This window comes from Ahaetulla prasina, chromosome 7 (genome assembly GCF_028640845.1).
Source record: "Ahaetulla prasina isolate Xishuangbanna chromosome 7, ASM2864084v1, whole genome shotgun sequence".
Lineage (NCBI taxonomy): Eukaryota > Metazoa > Chordata > Lepidosauria > Squamata > Colubridae > Ahaetulla > Ahaetulla prasina.
In genome coordinates this window covers 100,009,795-100,031,444 of record NC_080545.1, presented here as the reverse complement: position 1 = coordinate 100,031,444, position 21,650 = coordinate 100,009,795, and the positions used below count along the sequence as shown (strand labels likewise).

The 21,650-nt window shown below is 49.6% G+C and overlaps 1 protein-coding gene across 2 annotated transcripts in view; it reads right to left on the bottom strand.

Moving 5' to 3' along the window:
- COPG2 (COPI coat complex subunit gamma 2) overlaps positions 1-21,650 on the bottom strand; it is a 51,323-nt gene that overhangs the window by 26,902 nt on the left and 2,771 nt on the right. The window contains exons 2-11 of one of the 2 annotated variants that reach the window (XM_058191838.1): positions 18,243-18,295; positions 15,955-16,035; positions 14,969-15,040; positions 14,453-14,532; positions 11,350-11,425; positions 8,884-8,976; positions 6,953-7,039; positions 5,784-5,941; positions 3,622-3,755; positions 791-858 (exon numbers count right to left, since the gene is read on the bottom strand). In XM_058191838.1, coding sequence (XP_058047821.1) covers positions 791-858; positions 3,622-3,755; positions 5,784-5,941; positions 6,953-7,039; positions 8,884-8,976; positions 11,350-11,425; positions 14,453-14,532; positions 14,969-15,040; positions 15,955-16,035; positions 18,243-18,295 — 902 coding nt within the window. Of the gene's footprint in view, positions 1-790; positions 859-3,621; positions 3,756-5,783; positions 5,942-6,952; positions 7,040-8,883; positions 8,977-10,406; positions 10,483-11,349; positions 11,426-14,452; positions 14,533-14,968; positions 15,041-15,954; positions 16,036-18,242; positions 18,296-21,650 lie in introns of both variants that reach the window. The other variant, XM_058191839.1, reaches the window with a different exon arrangement.

Here is a 21,650-nt window from a genome sequence, read left to right as displayed (position 1 = left end):
TTCCGGAGATCTGAGAGGCGACGTGAGCAGAAGGAAGGGAGGGGCAGGCCTGGATAAGTGCTGAGTCATGGAGCCACACCCCATGGCCTATATAAAGGATCTGCTTTCTAGCATTCCTTGAATCAGGCAAAGTCTCACCTGGTTGCTGAAGTCACACCTTGGATTCCTGCCTGCCCTGAGAAATCTGAAATGAATTTGGCAAAGCTGCAGAGGCTTCGTGGCCACGCTTGATACAGACTTCCCAGACCCGGCCGTCGGAGGGGGAGGGGGACACGACACTATGTGCATTTAATGTTGTAATGTTTTGTCCTTGTTTTTACAGTGTTGCCCCCAGTCACCCAACAGTGGCATGAATACCATTTAAATGTAACTGATAAATAAGCACAGGTAGTCCTCAACTTACAACACTTCGCTTAGTGACCGTTCGAAGTTACGACGGCCCTGAAAAAAGCGACTCATGACCATTTCTCACACTTACAACCATTGCAGCATCCCCACAGTCAGGTGATTCACATTCAGATGCTCGGTCACGGATTCACATTTACGACGGTGACAGTGTCCCGGGGTCACGTCACCGTGACCTTCTGACAAGCCAAGTCCTTCGGGGGAAGCCAGGTTCACTTAACAACCACGTTACTACTTGAACAACAAAGGCAGCAAGGAAAGTCGTAAAAAGGGACGAACTCAACTGTTAACAAATGTTGTTTCCCTTAGCAACATCAATCTTGGGCTCCATCGCGGTCGTAAGTCGAGGACCACCCGTGACAGACGGCCCCTCTGAAGCACTCACCTTATTAAGGGTCCGGACCGCCGCGTATCTCAGAACGGGCTTCGGCGAGCTGCAGAAGAGTTGAAGCACTAAAAGGAGAAGCAAAAAGGGACAATGTTGAATTTTGTCACACAATTCGAGGAGGGGAGGGGATCCCAAGCTTACGGACAGCTCATCCATTAGCGTATTTATTGTGACTCAAATAACACCCCTTCTAACATCTGTGTCTAAATCGGGTGTCAAACACAAGACCCGCAGGCTGGATCCGGCCTGCAATGTGGTCAGATCCAGCCCGCATGGCCGTCCTGGAAAATGTTAAGGGGCCAGCCCGCGTCGCTTCGGCCCGGTCTACCCAATGCGAAGAGGAAACATGCCAGCAGTTGGGGGAGTGGCATCAAGTTGACCATACCCACCCAGTTGGCCACACCTACCTAGTTCTCCCCCCACCCCACCCCCGGTCAACCACAGCCCTGATGGGGCCTCAATAAAATTGAGTTTGACACCCCTGATCTAAATCTTTCGAGGGTTTCAAAGCGGCTGGAGAACCCAAAACAAGAAGATTTTTGACTTTCACTGGACTACTGTCATGCCTTCCATGTGGGGCTGCCCTTGGAGACTATTCGGCGGTTTATTGAGTTCAGAACGCGACAGCGCGAACGGTTTCATGCAAACCGAGGCCTGTGTTAAGTGTCGCCTTTCTTGTAGGAGCTGCACTGGCTGCCGACCAGAGGTGGGTTACAGGTACTGTAACAACCGGTTCGCCCAGCACCAGAAATTTGAACGTGCGTGCATCCACACATACGTGCAACGTGAAACAACACGACAATTTGCTCACGTGCACTGTCCACACATGTGTGCGGCGTCAAAAACACAGTGATTGTTGTGCCTCGTTCTCCTCAGCCGGGCCCCTCCCGTCTCCTCCCAGGCCTGCTATCAGACTCCGAGTCCGATAATGAAGATGAACGGCCTGTCATGCCTCCAGCCTCTGGCCCCATGCCCAGAGAGGATGTCAGGAGCGAACAGATAAGCCCAAGACAGCTCACTCAGTGTGTGTTCCTTCTACGCAGCCGTCAGAGCAGGAAGTCAGCCAAGTGGTGCAATTACCTGGACCTGCTCCCTCTAACCCGTCCCTTTCCCAGATGCTGACAGTAGAGACAGCTGAAGGGAATTCACAGTGGGTGGACCCTCGCTTCCGGAGATCTGAGAGGTGACGCCAGCAGAAGGAAGGGTGGGGCAGGCCTGGATAAATGCTGAGTCATGGAGCCACACCCCACAGCCTCTATAAAGGACCTGCTTTTGGCATTCCAACCTTGAGTCAAGCAAAGTCTCATCTAGTTTGCTGCTATCGCTCAAGTCACAACTTGGACTCCTGCCTGCCCTGAGAAACCTCGAAGGAATTTGGCAAAGCTGCAGAGGCTTCGTGGCCACGTTTGATACGGACTTTCTTGACCCGGTCGTCGGAGGGGGAGGGGGACACGGCAGTGATATAGGATGGGATTCTGCCTGGACGAGTGGGTGGTCTCACCCACAGGTTGCCACTACCGGTTCTCCCAAACCGGTAGGAACCGGCTGAATCCCACCCTAGCTGCCAATCTACTTCTGGGTCCAATTCAAGGTTATGGTTACCCTCCGTGTTTAGGGCCGAGTTGTTTGAACGAGCGTCTTTTCTCGGTTACGTCTACCTGTTGTGTGGTTGCTGCCAAGGTGGGGTGGGTAAGTTTTTTTAAAAAAATGGGCTTTTATCACGGTTGTCCCTTGACGTACAACAATTTGCTTAACGACCGTTCAAAGTTACGACGACGCTGGAAAAAAGGGACATGACCATTTTTTACACACTTACGACCGTTGCAGTACTGATATATAGATGCTTGACGACTGACTCATATTTATGACGGGTGCAGCGTCCCGGGGTCACGTGACCCCCTTTTGCTGACATCCTGATGAGCGAAGTCAAGGGGGAAGCTGGATTCACTTAACAACCGTGTGACTAATTTTTAAAGAACGGCCGTGATTCGAAATGCGGCAAGAAAAGTCGTAAAACGGGGCCAAACTCACCTAAACAAATGTCTCACTTAGCAACATAAATTCTGGACCCAATTGTAAGTCGAGGACTACCTGGGGGGATTTATTTCTTTCTTTTTAACTGACTTGGCGGCTACATCGATTGGTTTTAATAGATAAAATGAATAAATGAGCTTTCCCAGGTCGCTTTGTCTACCGGGGACTCCGGGGCTGTTGTGCCTCGCTCGCCCCCCTCTCCACAGCCGGGCCCCTCTCATCTCCTGTTATCTCAGCCAGAGACGGATAATGAAGACGAACGGACTGGCATGCCTCCAGCCCCCAGTCCTGGCACCATGCCCAGACAGACTGAGCAAGACGAATGGCCTGGCATGCCTCCAGCCCCCAGTCCTGGCACCATGCCCGGACAAACTGAGCAAATAAACCCCTCCCCCACAGCATGTGAACATGAGGAGTATGAAGCCAGTCACGAGCTGGAATTGCCGGCAGCTGGAGGGTGGAGGGATCCACGCTTCCGGAGAATGGAGAGGTGACGTCAGCAAAAGGAAGGGATGGGCAGGCCTGGATAAGTGCTGAGTCATGGAGCCACACCCCATGGCCTATATAAAGGATCTGCTTTCTGGCATTCTTTGAGTCAGGCAAAGTCTAATTTAGATTGCTGAAGTCACATCTTGGACTCCTGCCTGCCCTGAGAACTCTGACAGAACTTTGGCAAAGCTGCAGGGGCTTGGTGGCCGCGCTTGATACAGACTTCCCCGACCCGACTGTCAGAGGAGGAGTGGGACACGACAGGGGTCTGAAACGAAGGGATCGGATTCCCATGTTGCACTCACCTGAGACTGCCGGGGCCAGTTCCCGGGCCGTGCAATTGGGGAGGTGGATGATGGCCGAGGCAGCCTCGTAGATCACCATCTCGTGCTTGTTGCGCAGGCAGCTTTCGATGAAATCGAAGAGGGGGTTGTCGTGCCTGCCGAGGAAAGACACGGGCTGCTTTTGAAAGGTCGTGTGACGTCACCACGAACATCCCAGCTGATTGGACAGGGGGTGTAGTGGATTGTAGTCTGGATTCCCAGGAGGGAGGGGCAGCTAAGGAGGCGGCGGAACTTGGAATGTCTGGTAGGCAGGAAGAGGGTTACAACCAGCGGTGGGTTTTACATTTTGTTACCACCAGTTCACCCGGCCTCAGAAACAGAGGCTGTTGAAGGTGCGTGCGAGAGCTTTGCTCCAGGACTTGTAGTAAACGTGGGGACGCTTGTGGGGTGGGGGGCACAGTTGGAGCAATAAAGGGGAGTTAGACCTATTCTCTGGCTGTGTTGCTTTCGTGCCATGGCCATCATAGCTAGACCAGTGACGGCTAACCTTTTTGGTGCCAAGTGCCCAAAGCATGTGTGTGTGTGCAACGCAAAATCCTAAAATGCAATGCAAGCACCGCCTACTCATGTGCCCTGCCCCTTCACGCATGTGCGCGTCTCCTGTGAAGGCACCCTATCCCTCTCCTCGCCCATTTTTGGCTTCCAGGTTGGTGCAGGAGGCTATTGTGGTCCGTCAGCAGCCTACGGTGCTGGTAGAGGAATCGGACAGTCGGATGAGGCGAAGGCGAGGCCAGGGCCATCGAGAAATGGGGTGCGGACTCCAGAGCCTCCAGAGGCCGAGAGTAGTGAGGAGGAGGAGGAACTGGGAGAGCCTGTCCCTAATACCCGAGTGAGAAGAGCTGCCAAGAGGCAGGAGTAGCTCAAGCAGAGAGGTCACCTCGGAGGTAGGGCCAAGAGATAATTGGCCCCTCTCATAAGGTTTAAAAGGTGACCGGCATCGGTGTCTCAGTTTGCCTTGGAGCTGCGCTCGTCCCATTCTCTGCTCTGGATGTCTCTCCGAGAAGACCTTGGCAGCTCTCCAGTCTCTGCTCAAGGTGCTTATCTGCAAAGGACTTTGGCAATGATCTAAATTGGAGCAGGTTGAAAATAATGACGGACTGTTTTGTGTGAGAAGCCTTCGCTTTCTTTTGGGTTTCACGACGCTGGGAATGGGTCAATTCCCAGCTGCTTGAATAAAGTTTATTTTCAGTAAGGACTGCGTTGGTTGCTACCTGCTCGAGTCTGGGTCACAACGGAGGCTTTCCAGGCTCAAAATGGGGCGTGGAGAGGCGTGTGCATATTAACCCACCAAAATGCAATGTGAACACCCCCTGTACATGTGTGTTGTGACTCGTCCTCCCTCCTCTCCTCAGCCAGGCCCCTCCCGTCTCCAACCGGACCTGTTATCAGACTCCAAGTCTGATAATGAAGATGAACGGCCTGTCATGCCTCCAGCCCTGGCCCCATGCCCGGAGAGGATTCCAGGAGTGAACAAACAAGCCCGGTAAACCTCACTCATATGGTGTGTGTTCCTTTGGCTCAGCCGGCAGAGGAAGCCAGCCAGGATTGGAATTGCCTGGGCCTACTCCTCTGACCCCTCCCTTTCTCAGACGCTGACAGCAGATCCAGCTGAAAACAATTCAGCGTAGGTGGACCCTCGCTTCCAGAGATCTGAGAGGCGACGGCAGCAGAAGGAAGGGTGGGGCAGGCCTGGATAAATGCTGAGTCATGGAGCCACACCCCGCAGCCTATATAAAGGACCTGCTTTTGCCATTCCAACCTTGAGTCAAGCAAAGTCTTAGCTAGTTTGCTGATATCAGACCCTATCGCTGAAGTCACCACTTGGACTCCTGCCTGCCCTGATAAACCTCGAAGGAACTTGGCAAGCTGCAGAGGCTTCGTTGCCAAGTTTGTTACGGGCTTCCTTGACACGTTCGTCGGAGGGGGAGGGGGACACGACAATGTGCGTATGTGGCCCCAGCATGCACCCCCTTATATGTGGCAGAGACCCAAAGACCAGCTGGCCGGCGCAGTGGAGCCATGCTGGGGTGAAGGTTGGCGTGCTCCCAGAGGTTCGCCATGACGGGCCTAGACTCATTCCAGATTCTGTTCCGGATCCCCCACCACCCTACAGATCTCTTTACCCCTCCTCAGACTCCTTCAGCAGCCGGCTGGCAATCCGGATCAGCATGCAGTAGGCAAACTGGGACTTCAATCCGGATCTGGTGAATTTGTTCAGCATCTTTGAAACGGCGAGGCGGTCGTTTTTTCTCAGATGGTAGAGCAAACCGAGGGCATGATACTGAAGAACGGAGAAAGGAAGAAAATAAAAAATAAGGATTTGTTTTTTTCCTTTTGCTGAGATGACCGGGGTCAGCTCAAAGCCAGAGAAAGGTTGAAGGAGACCTCAACACAGGTAGCACCTTCTCATGGGTGCTTCCGGGAGGAGATCCTCCATCCATCCATCCATTTATCTAAGCCGTGGTAGCGCAGTAGTTAGAATGGAGTATTGCAGGCAAACTCTACTGACTGCCAGCATCTTGATTCTGACTGGCTTAAGGAAGGAAGGAAGGAAGGAAGGAAGGAAGGAGGGAGGAAAGGACGGAAGGAGGGAGGAGGGAGGGGAGGGAGAGAAGGAAGGAAGGAAGGAAGGGCCCTAGTGCTTAGAATGCAGTATTGCAGACTAGCTCTGCCCACTGCCAGGAGTTTGATCCTGATCGACTCAAAGTTGACTCAGCCTTCCATCTTTTCCGAGGTCGGTAAAATGAGGAGCCAGATTGTTGGGGGCAAAAGGCTGACTCTGTAAACTGCTCAGAGAGGGCTGTCAAGCACTGTGAAGTGGTATATAAGTCTAAGGACTATTGCTTGGAAAGGAAGGAAGGAAGGAAGGAAGGAAGGAAGGAAGGGAGGGAGGGAGGAAGGAAGGAAGGAAGGAAGGAAGGAAGGAAGGAAGGAAGGAAGGAAGGAAGGAAAGGCCCTAGTGGCACAGTGCTCAGAATGCAGCATTGCAGACTAGTTCTGCCCACTGCCAGGAGTTCGATCCTGATCGACTCAAAGTTGACTCAGCCTTCCACTTTTTCCGAGGTCGGTAAAGTGAGGAGCCAGATTGTTGGGGGCAAAAGGCTGACTCCATAACCTCTTAGAAAGGGCTGTGAAGGACTGTGTACCTAGGTCTAAATGCTATTGCTATCTGCAGAGAAGACATCAAGTGAAGGAAGGCAGACTGAGCAGGGTGGCCTCCACAAGGATTCCAATTTTCAGGGTGGGTCCAGAAAGCTTCCCAGATCCCTCCCCTGCTGTGGGGAATCCCTACCTGAACCATCACGTTGTCGCTGGAAGCAGCTTCCTGGGCTTCGTTGATCCACCTCTTGACCACATCGTAGTTGACCTTCATCATATGCTGGAAAAAGAGGGCCAGGAATCAAGAACCTCAGCTGTGGCTCTAGCCAAAAATCAAAACCCCCGAATCGTGTCAATCAAGTGATGTGCTTTGTGGGCGGGGTTTTTTAAGAGCCTGGAAGTTGAAGGACCCGGGGAATTCATTTACGGGACCGCCTGCTGCCGCCAGTTACCTCCCATTGTCCGATACGTCCAGTGCGCGCTCACAGGGAGGGCCTTCTTAGGGTGCCGTCGGCTAGTCAATGTCGGCTGGCGGCCCCCAGGGGAAGGGCGTTCTCTGTGGGGGCCCCGGCTCTATGGAACGAGCTGCCGGTGGGACTCCGTCTCCTCCCCGATCTCCGGACCTTTAAACGCGAACTCAAGACTTTCTTTTTTCACCAAGCGGGGCTGGCCTGATTGATTTTAGTATGGGGGGTTTTAGCGGGTTTTTAACAGGGTTTTAGCTTTTGAAAAAAATTTAGCTAATATTTTAAGTATACAGCGGTCGAATCAGATTTTTAAACTTGTTATAGTATTTTAATTTGTTTTGGATTTCTGTTGTTTTATTTGCTGTATACCGCCCTGAGTCTTCGGAGAAGGGCGGTATAAAAATATGAATGAATAAATAAATAAATAAATAAAATAAATTTGGAAGGTTGCCTCTCCAAAGCAGGAGGACATTGTATCTGACATACAAGATTAAAGTGTTAATACATTTATAAAGTTATTGCATTACATTCTTGATTAAATCATCTTTCCATTGATATATAATTTTATGGTATTACTCAGCGGTGAAATCCAAATTTTTTTTACTACCGGTTCTGTGGTTGTGGCTTGGTGGGCGTGGCACGGGAAGGATAGTGCAAAATTTCCATTCCCACCCCATTCCTGGGGGAAGGATATTGAAAAATCTCCATTCCCACCCCACTCTGGGGTCAGCCAGATGTGGCATTTGCTGGTTCTTTGAACTACTCAAAATTCCCCAGAACCTGCTGGATTCACCCGCTTTCAAAAAGCGGTGTTATTAGCTACTTTTAGAAAATGCACTTTTCGCAAAAGGTTTTCACAATTTTGGCCACTAATGTACACTGCATTTCATTTGGTTAAATATGTTGTGACTTGTCCTCCCTCCTCTCCTCAGCCGGGCCCCTCCCCTCGCCAACTGGACTTGTTATCAGACTCAGAATCTGATAATGAAGATGAATGGCCTGTCCTGCCTCCAGCCCCCGGCCCTGGCCCCATGCCCGGACAGGATGTCAGGAATGAACAGATAAGCCCAAGACAGCTTACTCATAGTGTGTGTTCCTTCGATGCAGCCATCAGAGCAGGAAGTCAGCCAAGTGGTGCAATTACCCGGACCTGCTCCCTCTGACCCCTCCCTTTCTCAGATGCCGACAGCAGATCCAGCAGAAGAGAATTCACAGTGGGAGGATCCCCGCTTCCAGAGATCTGAGAGGCCACGTCAGCAGAAGGAAGGGAGGGGCAGGCCTGGATAAATGCTGAGTCATGGAGCCACACCCCACAGCCTATATAAAGGACCTGCTTTTGGCATTGCAACCTTGAGTCAAGCAAAGTCTCATCTAGTTTGCTGAAGTCACACCTTGGATTCCTGCCTGCCCTGAGAAATCTGAAAGGAATTTGGCAAAGCTGCAGAGGCTTCGTGGCCACGCTTGATACGGACTTCCTAGACCCGGTCGTCGGAGGGGGAGGGGGACACGACAAAATAGGGCCCAGCTGTTAAATGAATCACGTGTTCGTTGAAGCAAATCCGGCTTCCCTCGTCAACTTTTGCTTGTCGAAAATACAAGCTGGTTGCCGAGAAGTCGAATTTAGATCACAGGTGCGACAGCTCTGGCGTTTACTTACCAAGGACGACACCAAGGCAGAGCTGGAGACACTGGGGACTTTGTCGACAATGGCTTGCTTCATGTATCGCTCGATAGCCTGGAGCATCGTTCCCTGTGAAAAGCGAGAAGTATGGAGGTGAGACAAGACTTTCAAATCGCACATTGGCCAGAAATGAAAGAAGATGGAATTACCTTCACTCGAGGCTCTTTAGTACTTCACAAAACAAAACTGAGTAATTTTTTTTGCCCGAGATGATTCGCCGTCTGATTTAAAAAATAAAGTTTCTAGTCCTTCACTTTTGCGGAATCCAAACTTGGTAACTTTTTTATTTATTTATTTGAATTTATATCCTGCCCTTCTCCGAAGACTCAGGGCGGCTTACATTGTGTTAAGCAATAGTCTTCATCCATTTGTATATTATATACAAAGTATATAATATTATATACAAAGTTGAATCTCTCCTTGGTCAGTTCTATCCATTATTCCTTGTCTGCTCTTCAGGTGCCTTGGAAAATAGCTTGACCCTCTTCCTCCTCTCTGTGGCAGCCCCTCAAATATTGGAAGATGCTATCCTGTCTCCCCTGGTCCTTCTCTTCACTAGACCAGCCATGACCAGTTCCTGCAACCGTTCTTTCTTTCTATGTTTTAGCCTCCAGTCCCCTAATCATCCTGGTTGCTCTTCTCTGCACTTTTTCTAGAGTCTCAACATCTTTTTTATAGTGTGGTGACCAAAACTGGATGCAGGATTCTAGGTATGATCTTACTAAAGCTTTATAGAGTGGTATTAGGACCTCCCTTGATCTTGATTGTATATCTGTGTTCATGCAATTTAGGATTGTGTTGGCTTTTTTAGTTGCTGCTGGACACTGCTGGCTCATATTTAGCTAGTTGTCCACTAAGACTCCAAGATCCCTCTCACAGTTACCGCTATTAAGCCTGGTTTCCCCCAGTTTTTTTTTATTTATTTGAATTTATATCCCGCCCTTCTCCGAAGACTCAGGGCGGCTTACACTGTGTCAAGCAATAGTCTTCATCCTATTTGTATATTATATACAAAGTCAACTTATTGCCCCCAACAATCTGGGTCCTCATTTTACCTACCTTATAAAGGATGGAAGGCTGAGTCAACCTTGGGCCTGGTGGGACTTGAACTTGCAGTAATTGCAAGCAGCTGTGTTAATAACAGACTGCATTAGTCTGTAGAGCCACCAGAGGCCCTTGTGGATTTCAATTCCCAGAACTCCTGAGCAAGCAAATTCAGTGTTTTTCCCGCCCTTGCCCGTTTTAAGATGGGTGGACTTCCAACTCCCAGAATTCCCCAGCCAGCCATATTAAATTGAATTGAGTTGAAGTCCACAAGTTTTCAAGTTTGGAGACCCCCTGCTATAAGCCAGCATTTGCTAACCTCAGGCATTTTAAAGTCAAAAAGACACTGAAGCTGGGGGTAAAATCTCCGGATGCCCCACAGCATTCATCCGTGACCCAAAACATCCCTCGTTTTCATCATCCTCTTTCACAATTGGGAAAACTCCCGTACTCACATCCGTGATCCGACAGAGGGCTCGAATCGCCGGGCCTCGGTAGACGTCGTCTTTCCCTGTCATATCTTTAGTTAGGCTAGGACACAGAAGACAAAGCTCGTATTAATCTATGGAGATCCTCAGTCAGGGTGCTTTTCCCCCCAAGAGGTGTTCTGTCCCCCTCGCCTCAGTCCGAGCGATGGCTTAATTAGCCGGCAACTATCAGCTCTGGCAGCAAACTAGCGAGCGTCTGCCAAGTGTCTTTGTTATCTCCCTTGATGCCAATGAGTCAACAAACAGTACTTCAGCTCTAGTCAAGCAGTTGATTTGCCTGTTACGAAGAGGCATAGCAGCCCTCGCTGCTTTTATATCCTGTGGGGTGTGGCTCCATGACTCAGCACTTCCTAGGCCTGCCCCACCCCTGCTTCTGTTGTTCCCGCCTCTCCTGCCTACGAAACCTAGGGTCCAGCCAGGCCTGATTGCCATCAGTTGGGTCTGGAGGCGTGGCCTGGGGGGTGAAGAGTTAGGGGACGGAGGCCTTGTTATCTCCTCCACCTGGCCTGCCTCTGGCTCCTGGGGCTGAGCCAGGGAAGCCGGTGCTCCAAAGATAAGCCCTGATGCCCCTCCCCCCTCCCTTTCCGAGCCACTCCCTGGCGGGGGGCCCGGCCCGGGGGGCGCAGACACAACAAGAGGCCACTGGACTTTCTGTTTTGTTTTGTTTTTTAAGATGTTTCACTTCTCATCCAAGAAGCTTCCTCAGTTCTGCCTGGATGGTGGGGAATGGAAGGGTTCATATTCCTTGCAGACAGCTGGTCACTTGCATTCTTTTAGAGGGTCGTTGAGGCCACTTGGAGGATTATCTGAGTGGTGCAAATGGGTGTGGAGCTTTCTTGGATGCTACGGGGCAGAAAACATCCTCGCTTTCATCATCCTCTTTCACAATTGGGAAAACTCCCGTACTCACATCCGTGATCCGACAGAGGGCTCGAATCGCCGGGCCTCGGTAGACGTCGTCTTTCCCTGTCATATCTTTAGTTAGGCTAGGACACAGAAGACAAAGCTCGTATTAATCTATGGAGATCCTCAGTCAGGGTGCTTTTCCCCCCAAGAGGTGTTCTGTCCCCCTCGCCTCAGTCCGAGCGATGGCTTAATTAGCCGGCAACTATCAGCTCTGGCAGCAAACTAGCGAGCGTCTGCCAAGTGTCTTTGTTATCTCCCTTGATGCCAATGAGTCAACAAACAGTACTTCAGCTCTAGTCAAGCAGTTGATTTGCCTGTTACGAAGAGGCATAGCAGCCCTCGCTGCTTTTATATCCTGTGGGGTGTGGCTCCATGACTCAGCACTTCCTAGGCCTGCCCCACCCCTGCTTCTGTTGTTCCCGCCTCTCCTGCCTACGAAACCTAGGGTCCAGCCAGGCCTGATTGCCATCAGTTGGGTCTGGAGGCGTGGCCTGGGGGGTGAAGAGTTAGGGGACGGAGGCCTTGTTATCTCCTCCACCTGGCCTGCCTCTGGCTCCTGGAGCTGAGCCAGGGAAGCCGGTGCTCCAAAGATAAGTCCTGATGGCCCTTCCCCCTCACTTTCCGAGTCACTCTCTGGCAGGGGGCCCGGCTCGGGGGGCGCAGACACAACAAGAGGCCACTGGACTTTCTGTTTTGTTTTGTTTTTTAAGATGTTTCACTTCTCATCCAAGAAGCTTCCTCAGTTCTGCCTGGATGGTGGGGAATGGAAGGGTTCATATTCCTTGCAGACAGCTGGTCACTTGCATTCTTTTAGAGGGTCGTTGAGGCCACTTGGAGGATTATCTGAGTGGTGCAAATGGGTGTGGAGCTTTCTTGGATGCTACGGGGCAGAAAACATCCTGCGGAAAGCACAGCTCCACAACACCTATCCTTCCAGCAGTTCCAAGAAGGCTCCACACCCATTTGCACTATGACACAGACAAACCTCCAAGTGGCCTCAACGACCCGCTAAAAGGATGCAAATGAACAGCTGTCTGCAGGGAGTATAAATCCTTCCGTTCCACACCATCCAGTCCGAGCTGAAGAAGCTTCTTGGATGAGAAGCGAAATGTCTTCCAAGAAAAATAAGAAAGCCGTTACCTCTTGGGAAAAAAAACCAAAAAACCTTTGGGATTCGTATTAACATAGATGCCAGGAGGCTTGGGGTTCAGCCATCTGTACTTTAGGTGTCTTGGAGATAGATTACTGCCATGGGTCCTGCCTGGGGCAGCCCTTGGACAGCTTGGAAGCTTCAGCTGGTATGAAATGCAACCAGGAGACTGTTGTCCTGCGATCCTATTTGGTGACTTCTGAGATCCGTGGCAATTGTTAACTCTAAAGCAGTGTTTCCCAACCTCAGCCGTGTGTGGACTTCAACTCCCAGAATTCCTCAGGCAGACAAGTCCCTGGGGTTTCCTTGGCAAGGTTTCTTTTCAGAAGTGGTTTGCCATTGGTTCCTTCCTAGTGCTGGGAGAAAGCGATTGGCCCAAGACCACCCAGCTGGCTTTCTTCCTAAGGTGAGACTAGAATTCCCAGGCTCCTGATGATTGGGCCAAAGTCACCCAATTGACGTTCATGTTTAAGGTGAGACTAGAACTCACCATCTCCAGGTGATTGGCCCAAAGTCACCCAATCGGCTTTCGTGCCTAAGGTGAGAACTAGAACTCACCATCTCCTGGTGATTGGCCCAAAGTCACCCAATTGGCTTTCGTGCCTAAGGTGAGAACTAGAACTCACCATCTCCTGGTGATTGGACCAAAGTCACCCAATTGGCTTTTGTGCCTCAGGTGAGAACTAGAACTCACCACCTCCTGATGAGTGGCCCAAAGTCACCCAGCTGGCTTTCATGCTTAAGTCAGGACTAGAACTCCCAGTCTCCTAATGATTGGCCCAAAGTCACCCAATTGACTTTCATGTTTAAGGTGAGACTAGAATTCACCATCTCCTGGTGATTGGCCCAAAGACAGGCAGGCAGCCAGCTTTCACGCCTAAGGCAGAGTTAGAATTCACAGTCTCCCACTTTCTAGTCCGATGCCTTATCCACTGCATCAAACTTATCTCTCCTCAGCCTGTATTCTATTGTGTAAATGTTCTGTTAGCTTGATTAAAGTGTTAAAACAGGGGGGGAAAGGTTGCTTTCCCAAGATAAATGTGTCCGCTTGGATGTTTCAAGGGTGCCCGGGAGACCAAGGTGTGGTTGCAATGTGCCTTAAGAGCAGGATAATTGGTTCTTCAGGAGACACCGAATGCGAAAGAACAGGCGTGTTTCAACCTGCAGAAGGCAATCCCTTGGTGACCGCACGGACTCTGGAAGGTGATCTATAGCAGGGGTCTCCAACCTTGGCAACTTTAAGCCTGGAGGACTTCAACTGGCTGGGGAATTCTGGGAGTTGAAGTCCTCCAGGCTTAAAGTTGCTAAGGTTGGAGACCCTGGACTAGAAGACCTCCAAGGTCCCTTCCAACTCTGTTGTTCTCTTCTCTTCTCTTCCCTTCATTATTTTGTTCCATTCCATTCCATTCCCAGACCATTATTCTAGACTAGTCTAGTCTATTCTATTCATTATTCTATTCTATTCTATTCTATTCTATTCTATTCTATTCTATTCTATTCTATTCTATTCTATTCTATTCATTATTCTGTTCTATTCCTATTCCCATTCCATTCCCATTCCATTATTCTATTCTATTCTATTCTATTCTATTCATTATTCTATTCATTATTCTATTCTATTCTATTCTGTTCTGTTCTGTTCTGTTCTATTCTATTCATTATTCTGTTCTATTCCTATTCCCATTCCATTCCCATTCCATTATTCTATTCTATTCTATTCTATTCTATTCTATTCTATTCTATTCTATTCTATTCTATTCTATTCTATTCCATTCCATTCCATTCCATTCCATTCCATTCCATTCCATTCCATTCTCAATAAAGATTTGATTTGATTCGATTCGATTCGATTCCACTCCACTCCATATTCCATATTCCATTCTCTATTCTCTTTCATTCCCATTCCCATTCCAGCTGAAATACCGATGCTTCCAGCCCCAGAATCAAACCCAGGTACCTGCTGGTGACGATGATCACGTCTTCCGAGATGTTGGCCATCTCTTTGATGGTCAGGTAGCACATTCTCCTTAACGTTTGCTGCGGAAAGACGACAATTAAAGTTGAATTTTCCAAGGGGTTGCTGAGCCACTGCTGTTTCATCACTGTGGTCCTCAAGACCTTTCTAAGGGCCTTCGAGCATGGGTGTGTGTGTGTCCAACCTCGGTCACTTTAAGACTTGTGGACTTCATCTCCCAGAATTCCCCAGCTAGCCACGTATGGCTGGCTGGGAAATTCTGGGAATTGAAATCCACAAGTTTTCAAAGCCAGCTCTCCAATTTGTTGAATTTCTGCTTAGCCCAACTTCATGGTTGGCTGGGGAATTCTGGGAGTTGACATCCACAAGTCTTGAAGTGGTCACAGTTCGGAACCCCGACTTTCAAGGAAGGAACCCCACCCCCACCCAAGGACGCAGCCAGCAGCCCCCAACCCAGGACCAGGAAAATAAGGAGAAATCGTTGACGAAATCACTCACATCATTGGACTGGAATAATCTTGTCATTGCAAAGAAAGCTTCGGTGGCTTCAGTTGTCCCGAAATGCTCACCCTAAAAAAACGACAAGCGAACAGCGGACATTTTAGGCCAAGACAACGGTCCCCCAACTCAACTGATCTCAAAGTTTGGGACTGCCCCACAGAGGAAACCAAAACAGACCCGGTTAATTTCACACCAGCTTCTGGGCTGCCGCAGGTACCACTATGCTAAGGTGATACACGCATCAAACTTCAAGAATATTAGTCTAAAGCAGAGGTCACTTGTGGACTTCAACTCCCAGAGTTCTGGGAGTTGAATTCCACAGGTCTTAAAAGAGCCAAGTTTGCAGACTCCTGGTCTAAAGGTAAAGATGACCTTGGATCTGTTTCACTTCCGGTCGATTTAATGGACCTGTCTAGGCGTTTCAGAGGTAGAAAAATATAGATGTGGTTGCCAACCCGCGACGAAGAGTTCTAGTTCCGCCTTAGGCACGAAAGCTGGCTGGGTGACTTTGGGCCAATCACCAGGTGACTGGGAGTTCTAGTCCCACCTTAGGCATTAAAGCCAGTTGGGTGATGTTGAGCCAATCACCTGGCGACAGGGGAATTCTAGTCCCACTTTAGGCATTAAAGCCGGTTACCTGGTTTACTTTACTTACCTGGCATCCAAAACGGGCTGCTTGGAGACTCCTGGGAGGGGAGGGGTGGGCGGGGCCAGCCAGTCCTTGCAACTACCGGTTCGGCGAACCAGATGTAAAATTAGCATCCGGTTCGCCCGAACTAGTCCGAACCGGCTGAATCCCTCCCCTGCCCCAATCCTTTGTGCCCCCTCTTAAAATGGGAATGCTGGCCCAATCCCCAATTTCAGGGAGGCTGCAATAACTCCCCCACCCAAAGCCGCCTTCTTCCCCCCCGCCCACCCCAAGCTGGCCCAGAAGGGAGAAGCGCAACCCCGCGGCCGTCCTGCCTTGGACCAGCTGCATTTACCTGGTTCAGCAAGTAAAGAATTTTGGTTAGGATGTGTAGACATCTTCGTGGGTTGATGGGCGTCTCGTTGAAAATACGAGCCTGGGGGAAAGGGAGGGAAAGACAAAGATCCAGAACTTTAGACCGGAGGAAACGCTACTTCGGATGAAGGAACAGAAGCGTAGAGTCGAACTCAGGGAAGAACGGGGTCCCCTCTTGCTGACGTTTCTCGTGGGACTCTGGGTTCCAATTCCGTACCCCACTCTTTCAAAGAGCCGTTGATAGACTGGAGTTCAGAGAAAGGCAGTCTAGATCAGGGGTGTCACACACCACATCTGGCCCGCGGGGGTCTCCCTGGAAACAGTGAAGAACTGCCCCGCGGTGTCTCTGACAGTGAAAACGGAGATCGGGAGGGTTGTGCGCAGCTCCGGCAGGCTCCATTTTCGGCTGCGTCGGCCTCCTCCCACCCTCTGCCTGCAGAAACAGAGCTCGGGAACCTGTTTTCAATGGCAGAGCGCTTGGGTCACCACAGGTGCCCCTGACAGGAGTAACGCCAAGCTGGCCATGCCTATCTCCCCTCCCCTCCTGCTGTGCCTCGTCCTCCCTCCTCTCCTCAGCCGGGCCCCTCCCGTCTACACCCGGGCCTGTTATCAGACTCCGAGTCTGATAATGAAGATGAACGGCCTGTCATGCCTCCAGTCCCCGGCCCTGGCCCCATGCCCGGAGAGGATTCCAGGAATGAACAAACAAACCCGATAAACGTCACTCCTACAGCGTGTGAGCAGGGAGCCAGCCACGTGCTGGAATTACTGACAGCAGATCCAGCGGAAGAGAATTCAAAGTGGGAGGACCCTCACTTCCGGAGATCTGAGAGGCGACGCCAGCAGAAGGAAGGGAGGGGCAGGCCTGGATGAATGCTGAGTCATGGAGCCACACCCCACAGCCTATATAAAGGACCTGCTTGTGGCATTCCAACCTTGAGTCAAGCAAAGTCTCACCTAGTTTGCTTCTATCGCTGAAGTCACAACTTGGACTCCTGCCTGCCCTGAGAAACCTGGAAGGAATCTGGCAAAGCTGCAGAGGCTTCGTTGCCATGCTTGATACGGACTTCCTAGACCCAGTCGACCTCTCCTCCCCGGTGAAACACAACCCTGATATGGCCCTCAATGAAATTGAGTTTGACAGCCCTGTTTTAGGTGGTCAGGGGAGAGAACGTGAAGTCCAATGAGAAGTAGTAAAAGGAACCGAGTATTTTTAACTTGCCGGAAAGAAGATTGCTCTCCCAATTTCTAAAGGAGAGCCAGTTGCATCTAGCAATAAAGGTACCAGGCTAGAAAGCAGGAGACTGCGAGTACAGGTAGTCCTCGCCTTACGACCACAACTGAACGCCCAAATGTTCTGTTACTAAGTGAAACATTTGTTCAGCGAGTTTTGCTACTTTTCTTGCCACAGTTGTTAAGTGAACCCCTCCAGCTATTAAGTTTACACAGTCTTTAATCCGGCTCCCCCATGGACTTTTGCAAGGTCGCAAAAGGGGATCGTGTGATGCCGGGACCCTGCGACCGTCGTAAATATGAGTCAGTTACCAAGCGTCCGAATTTTGATCATGTGATGACGGGGATGCTGCAACGGTCGTAAGTGTGAAAACCGGTCCTAAGTCACTTTTTTCAGTGCCGTTGTAACTTCAAATGGTCACTAAATGAACTGTTGTAAGTTGAGGACTACCTGTACTAGTCTCGCCTAAGGCATGGAAGTTGGTTGGGTGATTTTGGCTCAATCACTAGGAGACGGAGAGTTCTAGTCCCACCTTAGGCATGAATGGCAGCTAGGTAACCTTGGGCCAATCACCAGAAGACGGTGAGTTCTAGTCCCGCCTTAGCATGAATGGCGTTCGGTTCGCCTGAACTGGTCCGAACCGGCTGAATCCCTCCCCTGCCCCAATTCCTTGTGCCCCCTCTTAAAATGGGAATGCTGGCCCAGTCCCTAATTTCAGGGAAGCTGCAATAGCTAGGTAACCTTGGGCCAATCACCAGGAGATGGTGAGTTCTAGTCCCGCCTTAGGCATGAATGGCAGCGAGGTGACTTTGGGCCAATCACCAAGAGAGGGTGAGTTCCTTCAAATTACAGGGAGAGAGCCACCCCAGAGAAGGCCCTTTTCGGTCCCACAGGTCGACCACTGCAGCAAAGGAGGCGAGCAATTACACAAAGAAACAAATGAATTGTGATCTGTTTGCACACCAACCAGAGATGGATGGCCATAGAGACAGAATCAACCCCACAAAATAAAGTCAAAGAAGACTCCATCCTACCTCTTGGAGAATCGCGCTTTTTTCCAAGTGTTGGAAAGGGTTTGAGCCGCTACCTGAAGGAGACAAGAGTACATGACGTGAGCCTATGGCATGTCAAACAAGAGGGGTTTGCAACGCTCCCTTAGATGCTTCCCTCAATGCCAGGTGAGACCCTCCAATCACAGGGTCCCATCCCCATGGGACGGATACTGCACTGCAATGTGAAAATGCGCGAGAAATTGGAGTCGTACATGAAGGCGACGAAGCAAAATAGGCCTTCTTGGCCTCATGAATTTTTTCTTCCCAAGGCTAGAACTACAGAATAACAGAGCAGGAAGGTGTTGTGACCCAGGCCCAAGTAGGTAGTAAGTAACTCAATCCGTGGGGGAAAAACAGACTTTATTCGAACAGCTGAAAATTACTTCATTCCCAGCGTCGTTCAACTCAAATTCAAACAAATGCCTCCCAACACAAATTCCTCAGTTCTCTCGCAAACCTTGGTCCAATTAGGCAAACTGCCAAAGGCCTTTCTTGGCAAACGCTCAGAAGTCACAAAAATAAAGGCAAGATGTAGATGAAGCAGAAGATGAAGCTACCAACGTTGTTTTCCAGCAAAGCGCAAACGCCGTTGCTGGTCTGTTTTAAGCCTTATGGGAGGGGCCAATCATCTCCTGGCCTTACTCCCGAGTCGTCCTTTTTGCTTCAGCTGCTCTTGCCTGCTGGCAGGTCTTCTCATGCGTGCACTAGAAACAGGCTCCTCCTGTTCTTCTGCCTCTCTGCTGTCTGCCTCTGGAGGCTCCGGAATCCGCGCATCGCTCCCAGATGGCCCTGGCCCCATCTCTGCCTCCGACGCAAAGCCCTCGTCTGGGCCTTCCCCAAACTCCAGGAATGGCCCATTGTCCTCTCCAGCCTCCTCACTGTCCGACTCCACTGCCAGGTCAGCGGGCTGCTGGCGGACCACAACATACGTTGCCTGGCAATGTTTGCCATGCGAGGACCTTGTGACCCCAAACACTTGGAGGTTAAGGTAGATGTGGATGGCCTCTAAACCTGGGGACCCTCATTTGTAAAAAAAACAACCACTTCACAAATGCATGGCACAACATCGGAGAACAAAAGCCGATCGGGACAAGATTCAGCAGTCCACCTGCATTTGAAAGACAAAGGCCACTCTTTTGAAGGCAGCAAAGTCCACAAATTGGACAGAAAGGACCACTAGTTTGAAAGAAGGGTCAAAGAGGCCATCTAAGTCAAAATTGAGCAGCCCTCCCTCAACAGAGGAACAGGAAATTGACAACATCTATCTCCACTCTACAACAGGGTCCTTTCAGCAGTTCAATGAGGGCTCCACATCCATTTGCACCACACAGGTGACCCTGAAGGCACAGACAAACCTCCAAATGGCCTCAACGACTCTCAGAGAGAATACTAATGACCAGATGACTGCAAGGAATATCAATCCTTCCATTCGTTCCCCACCATTCGATCAGAACTGAGGAAGCTTCTTGGATGAGGAGCAAAATGTCTTCAAAGAAAAAGCAAAAAAAAAAAAAGTCCAGTTGCCTCTTGAAAAAGCCCCTTTAGGACCCTCATTTGTAGTTCAGTTCGACTAAGATTGAGAAGATGGGAGTTCGAGTCCAGTCTGAGCATGGAGGCTATCTGGGGGGACTTTGGGCCAGTCCCTCTCTCTTAATCCAAGAGTCAGCAGCCTTCTTTGGCGAAGGAGCCGGGTTAGAAAGGGTCTGTCTTTGCTCAAACATGGAAGATCTTATAGGAAAAGAAGAAGCAGAGCCTGGGGAGGTGGAGTCAAAAGAGGAATAAGCCTGGAATCCTTAGGTTGTCACAAAGGCTCTGAATTCAATTCCCCTTGAATTACATTGACTTCTATCTAGAGCCAATTTCGTGCTGGCCGTTGGTTGATTACTAGATTCTTGGGTATAGGCAGGAGTAATAAATCTTCTGAACTGGAAATTATGTGTAACCTGCACATAATCGCGGTTGCACCTAGACGACTTGGCGGGCCAGGTTGAGGACAGTTCGTCCTGCAGAAAAAAACTATGTCATTGCTCATTTGAAATAAGAGAACAGGAAGAAAAGCAATATTATAAGATATGGGATTTATTTTATCAATGGCTAGAAGGGAAGATATGTTAGTACAGATTGTGTCAAGGTTCTAGAAAAACCTCTTCTGCATAAAAAAAAACTCAGAAGCCATTGTCTTTCAGAGTTCCCCTCAGGGGAAAAATGTGGCAGCGTCTGGAACCCTAAGGCCTAGTATGGTTTCCAGACCTGACAGATTGGAGAAAGAATACTATATATTTTAAGAAATATTAAAATGAATGGTGTAGAACGATAGAATTAATGATGTTGCCAGATAAAAATATTCATTAGCGGATATGCATATGGAATGAGAAAAATAAAGGTTAATTTAAAGTTCTGGATACAAGATGATGACGATATAAATTTAGATAAATTAAGGATATTTGTAAATAGTGAAGGCACAAGACCGACACACAATATTGGGATTGAAAATGTTTTCATGTTTATGTATTTTGTCTTAAAAGAAAATAAAAAAATTGTAAAAAAAACCCTATGTCATTGCTAATCGATCAACATAGAGTCTTTACCAGAGATTGCGTAACGTATAAGAGTTTTACGCGGCAGAAGAAACATAATAGGAAGTTGAATGTAATTTGCATTTAAGCAGTGTCTATGGCAGGGTTTCTGCGTAAGGATGGATGGACTTCAACTCCCAGAATTCCCCAGCCAGCATCTATCGTGACTTAATGGCTGTTCAACCATTGTTATAGATCTACGTGTCTTGAAGCTGTTGGCACACAACCAGCAAACAATGATGGTCCATAAAGGCAGGCCGCCGATCCATGGGGAATTCTGGGAGTTGAAGTCCACCCATCCTGAAGTTGCCACAACTGAGAAAAAGTGATTCTTCCAAGGCCTCTGAAAACAGGACAAGAAGGAACGGGTGTCATGGAGTTGTGAATGCTCCATCGCTGAAGGTTTCAAAAATAAACATTTTAACCAGGGTTGCATAAGGCAAGGGGTGTCCAATCTTGGCCACTTTTAAGATTTGTGGACTTCAACTCCCAGGATTCCCCAGCCAGCCATGAATGAATCTTAGTTGTGTCCGAGCTTGGTCACTCTGGACTTCAACTCCCAGAATTCCCCAGCAAGCCATTCACGGGAGTTAAAGTGCACAGTTAAAGTGGCTACTTTTAGCCAAGATTGGACACGCCTAGTCCAGGGATCTGCAAACTTGGCTCTTTTAAGACTTGTGGACTTCAACTCCCAGAGTTGAAGCTTTGCAGGCTGAGGAACTCTGGGATTTGAAGTCCACAAGCCTTAAAAGAGCCAAGTTTGCAGACCCCTGGACTAGTCAATCATTCACAGTTGGCTGGGGAATTCTGGGAG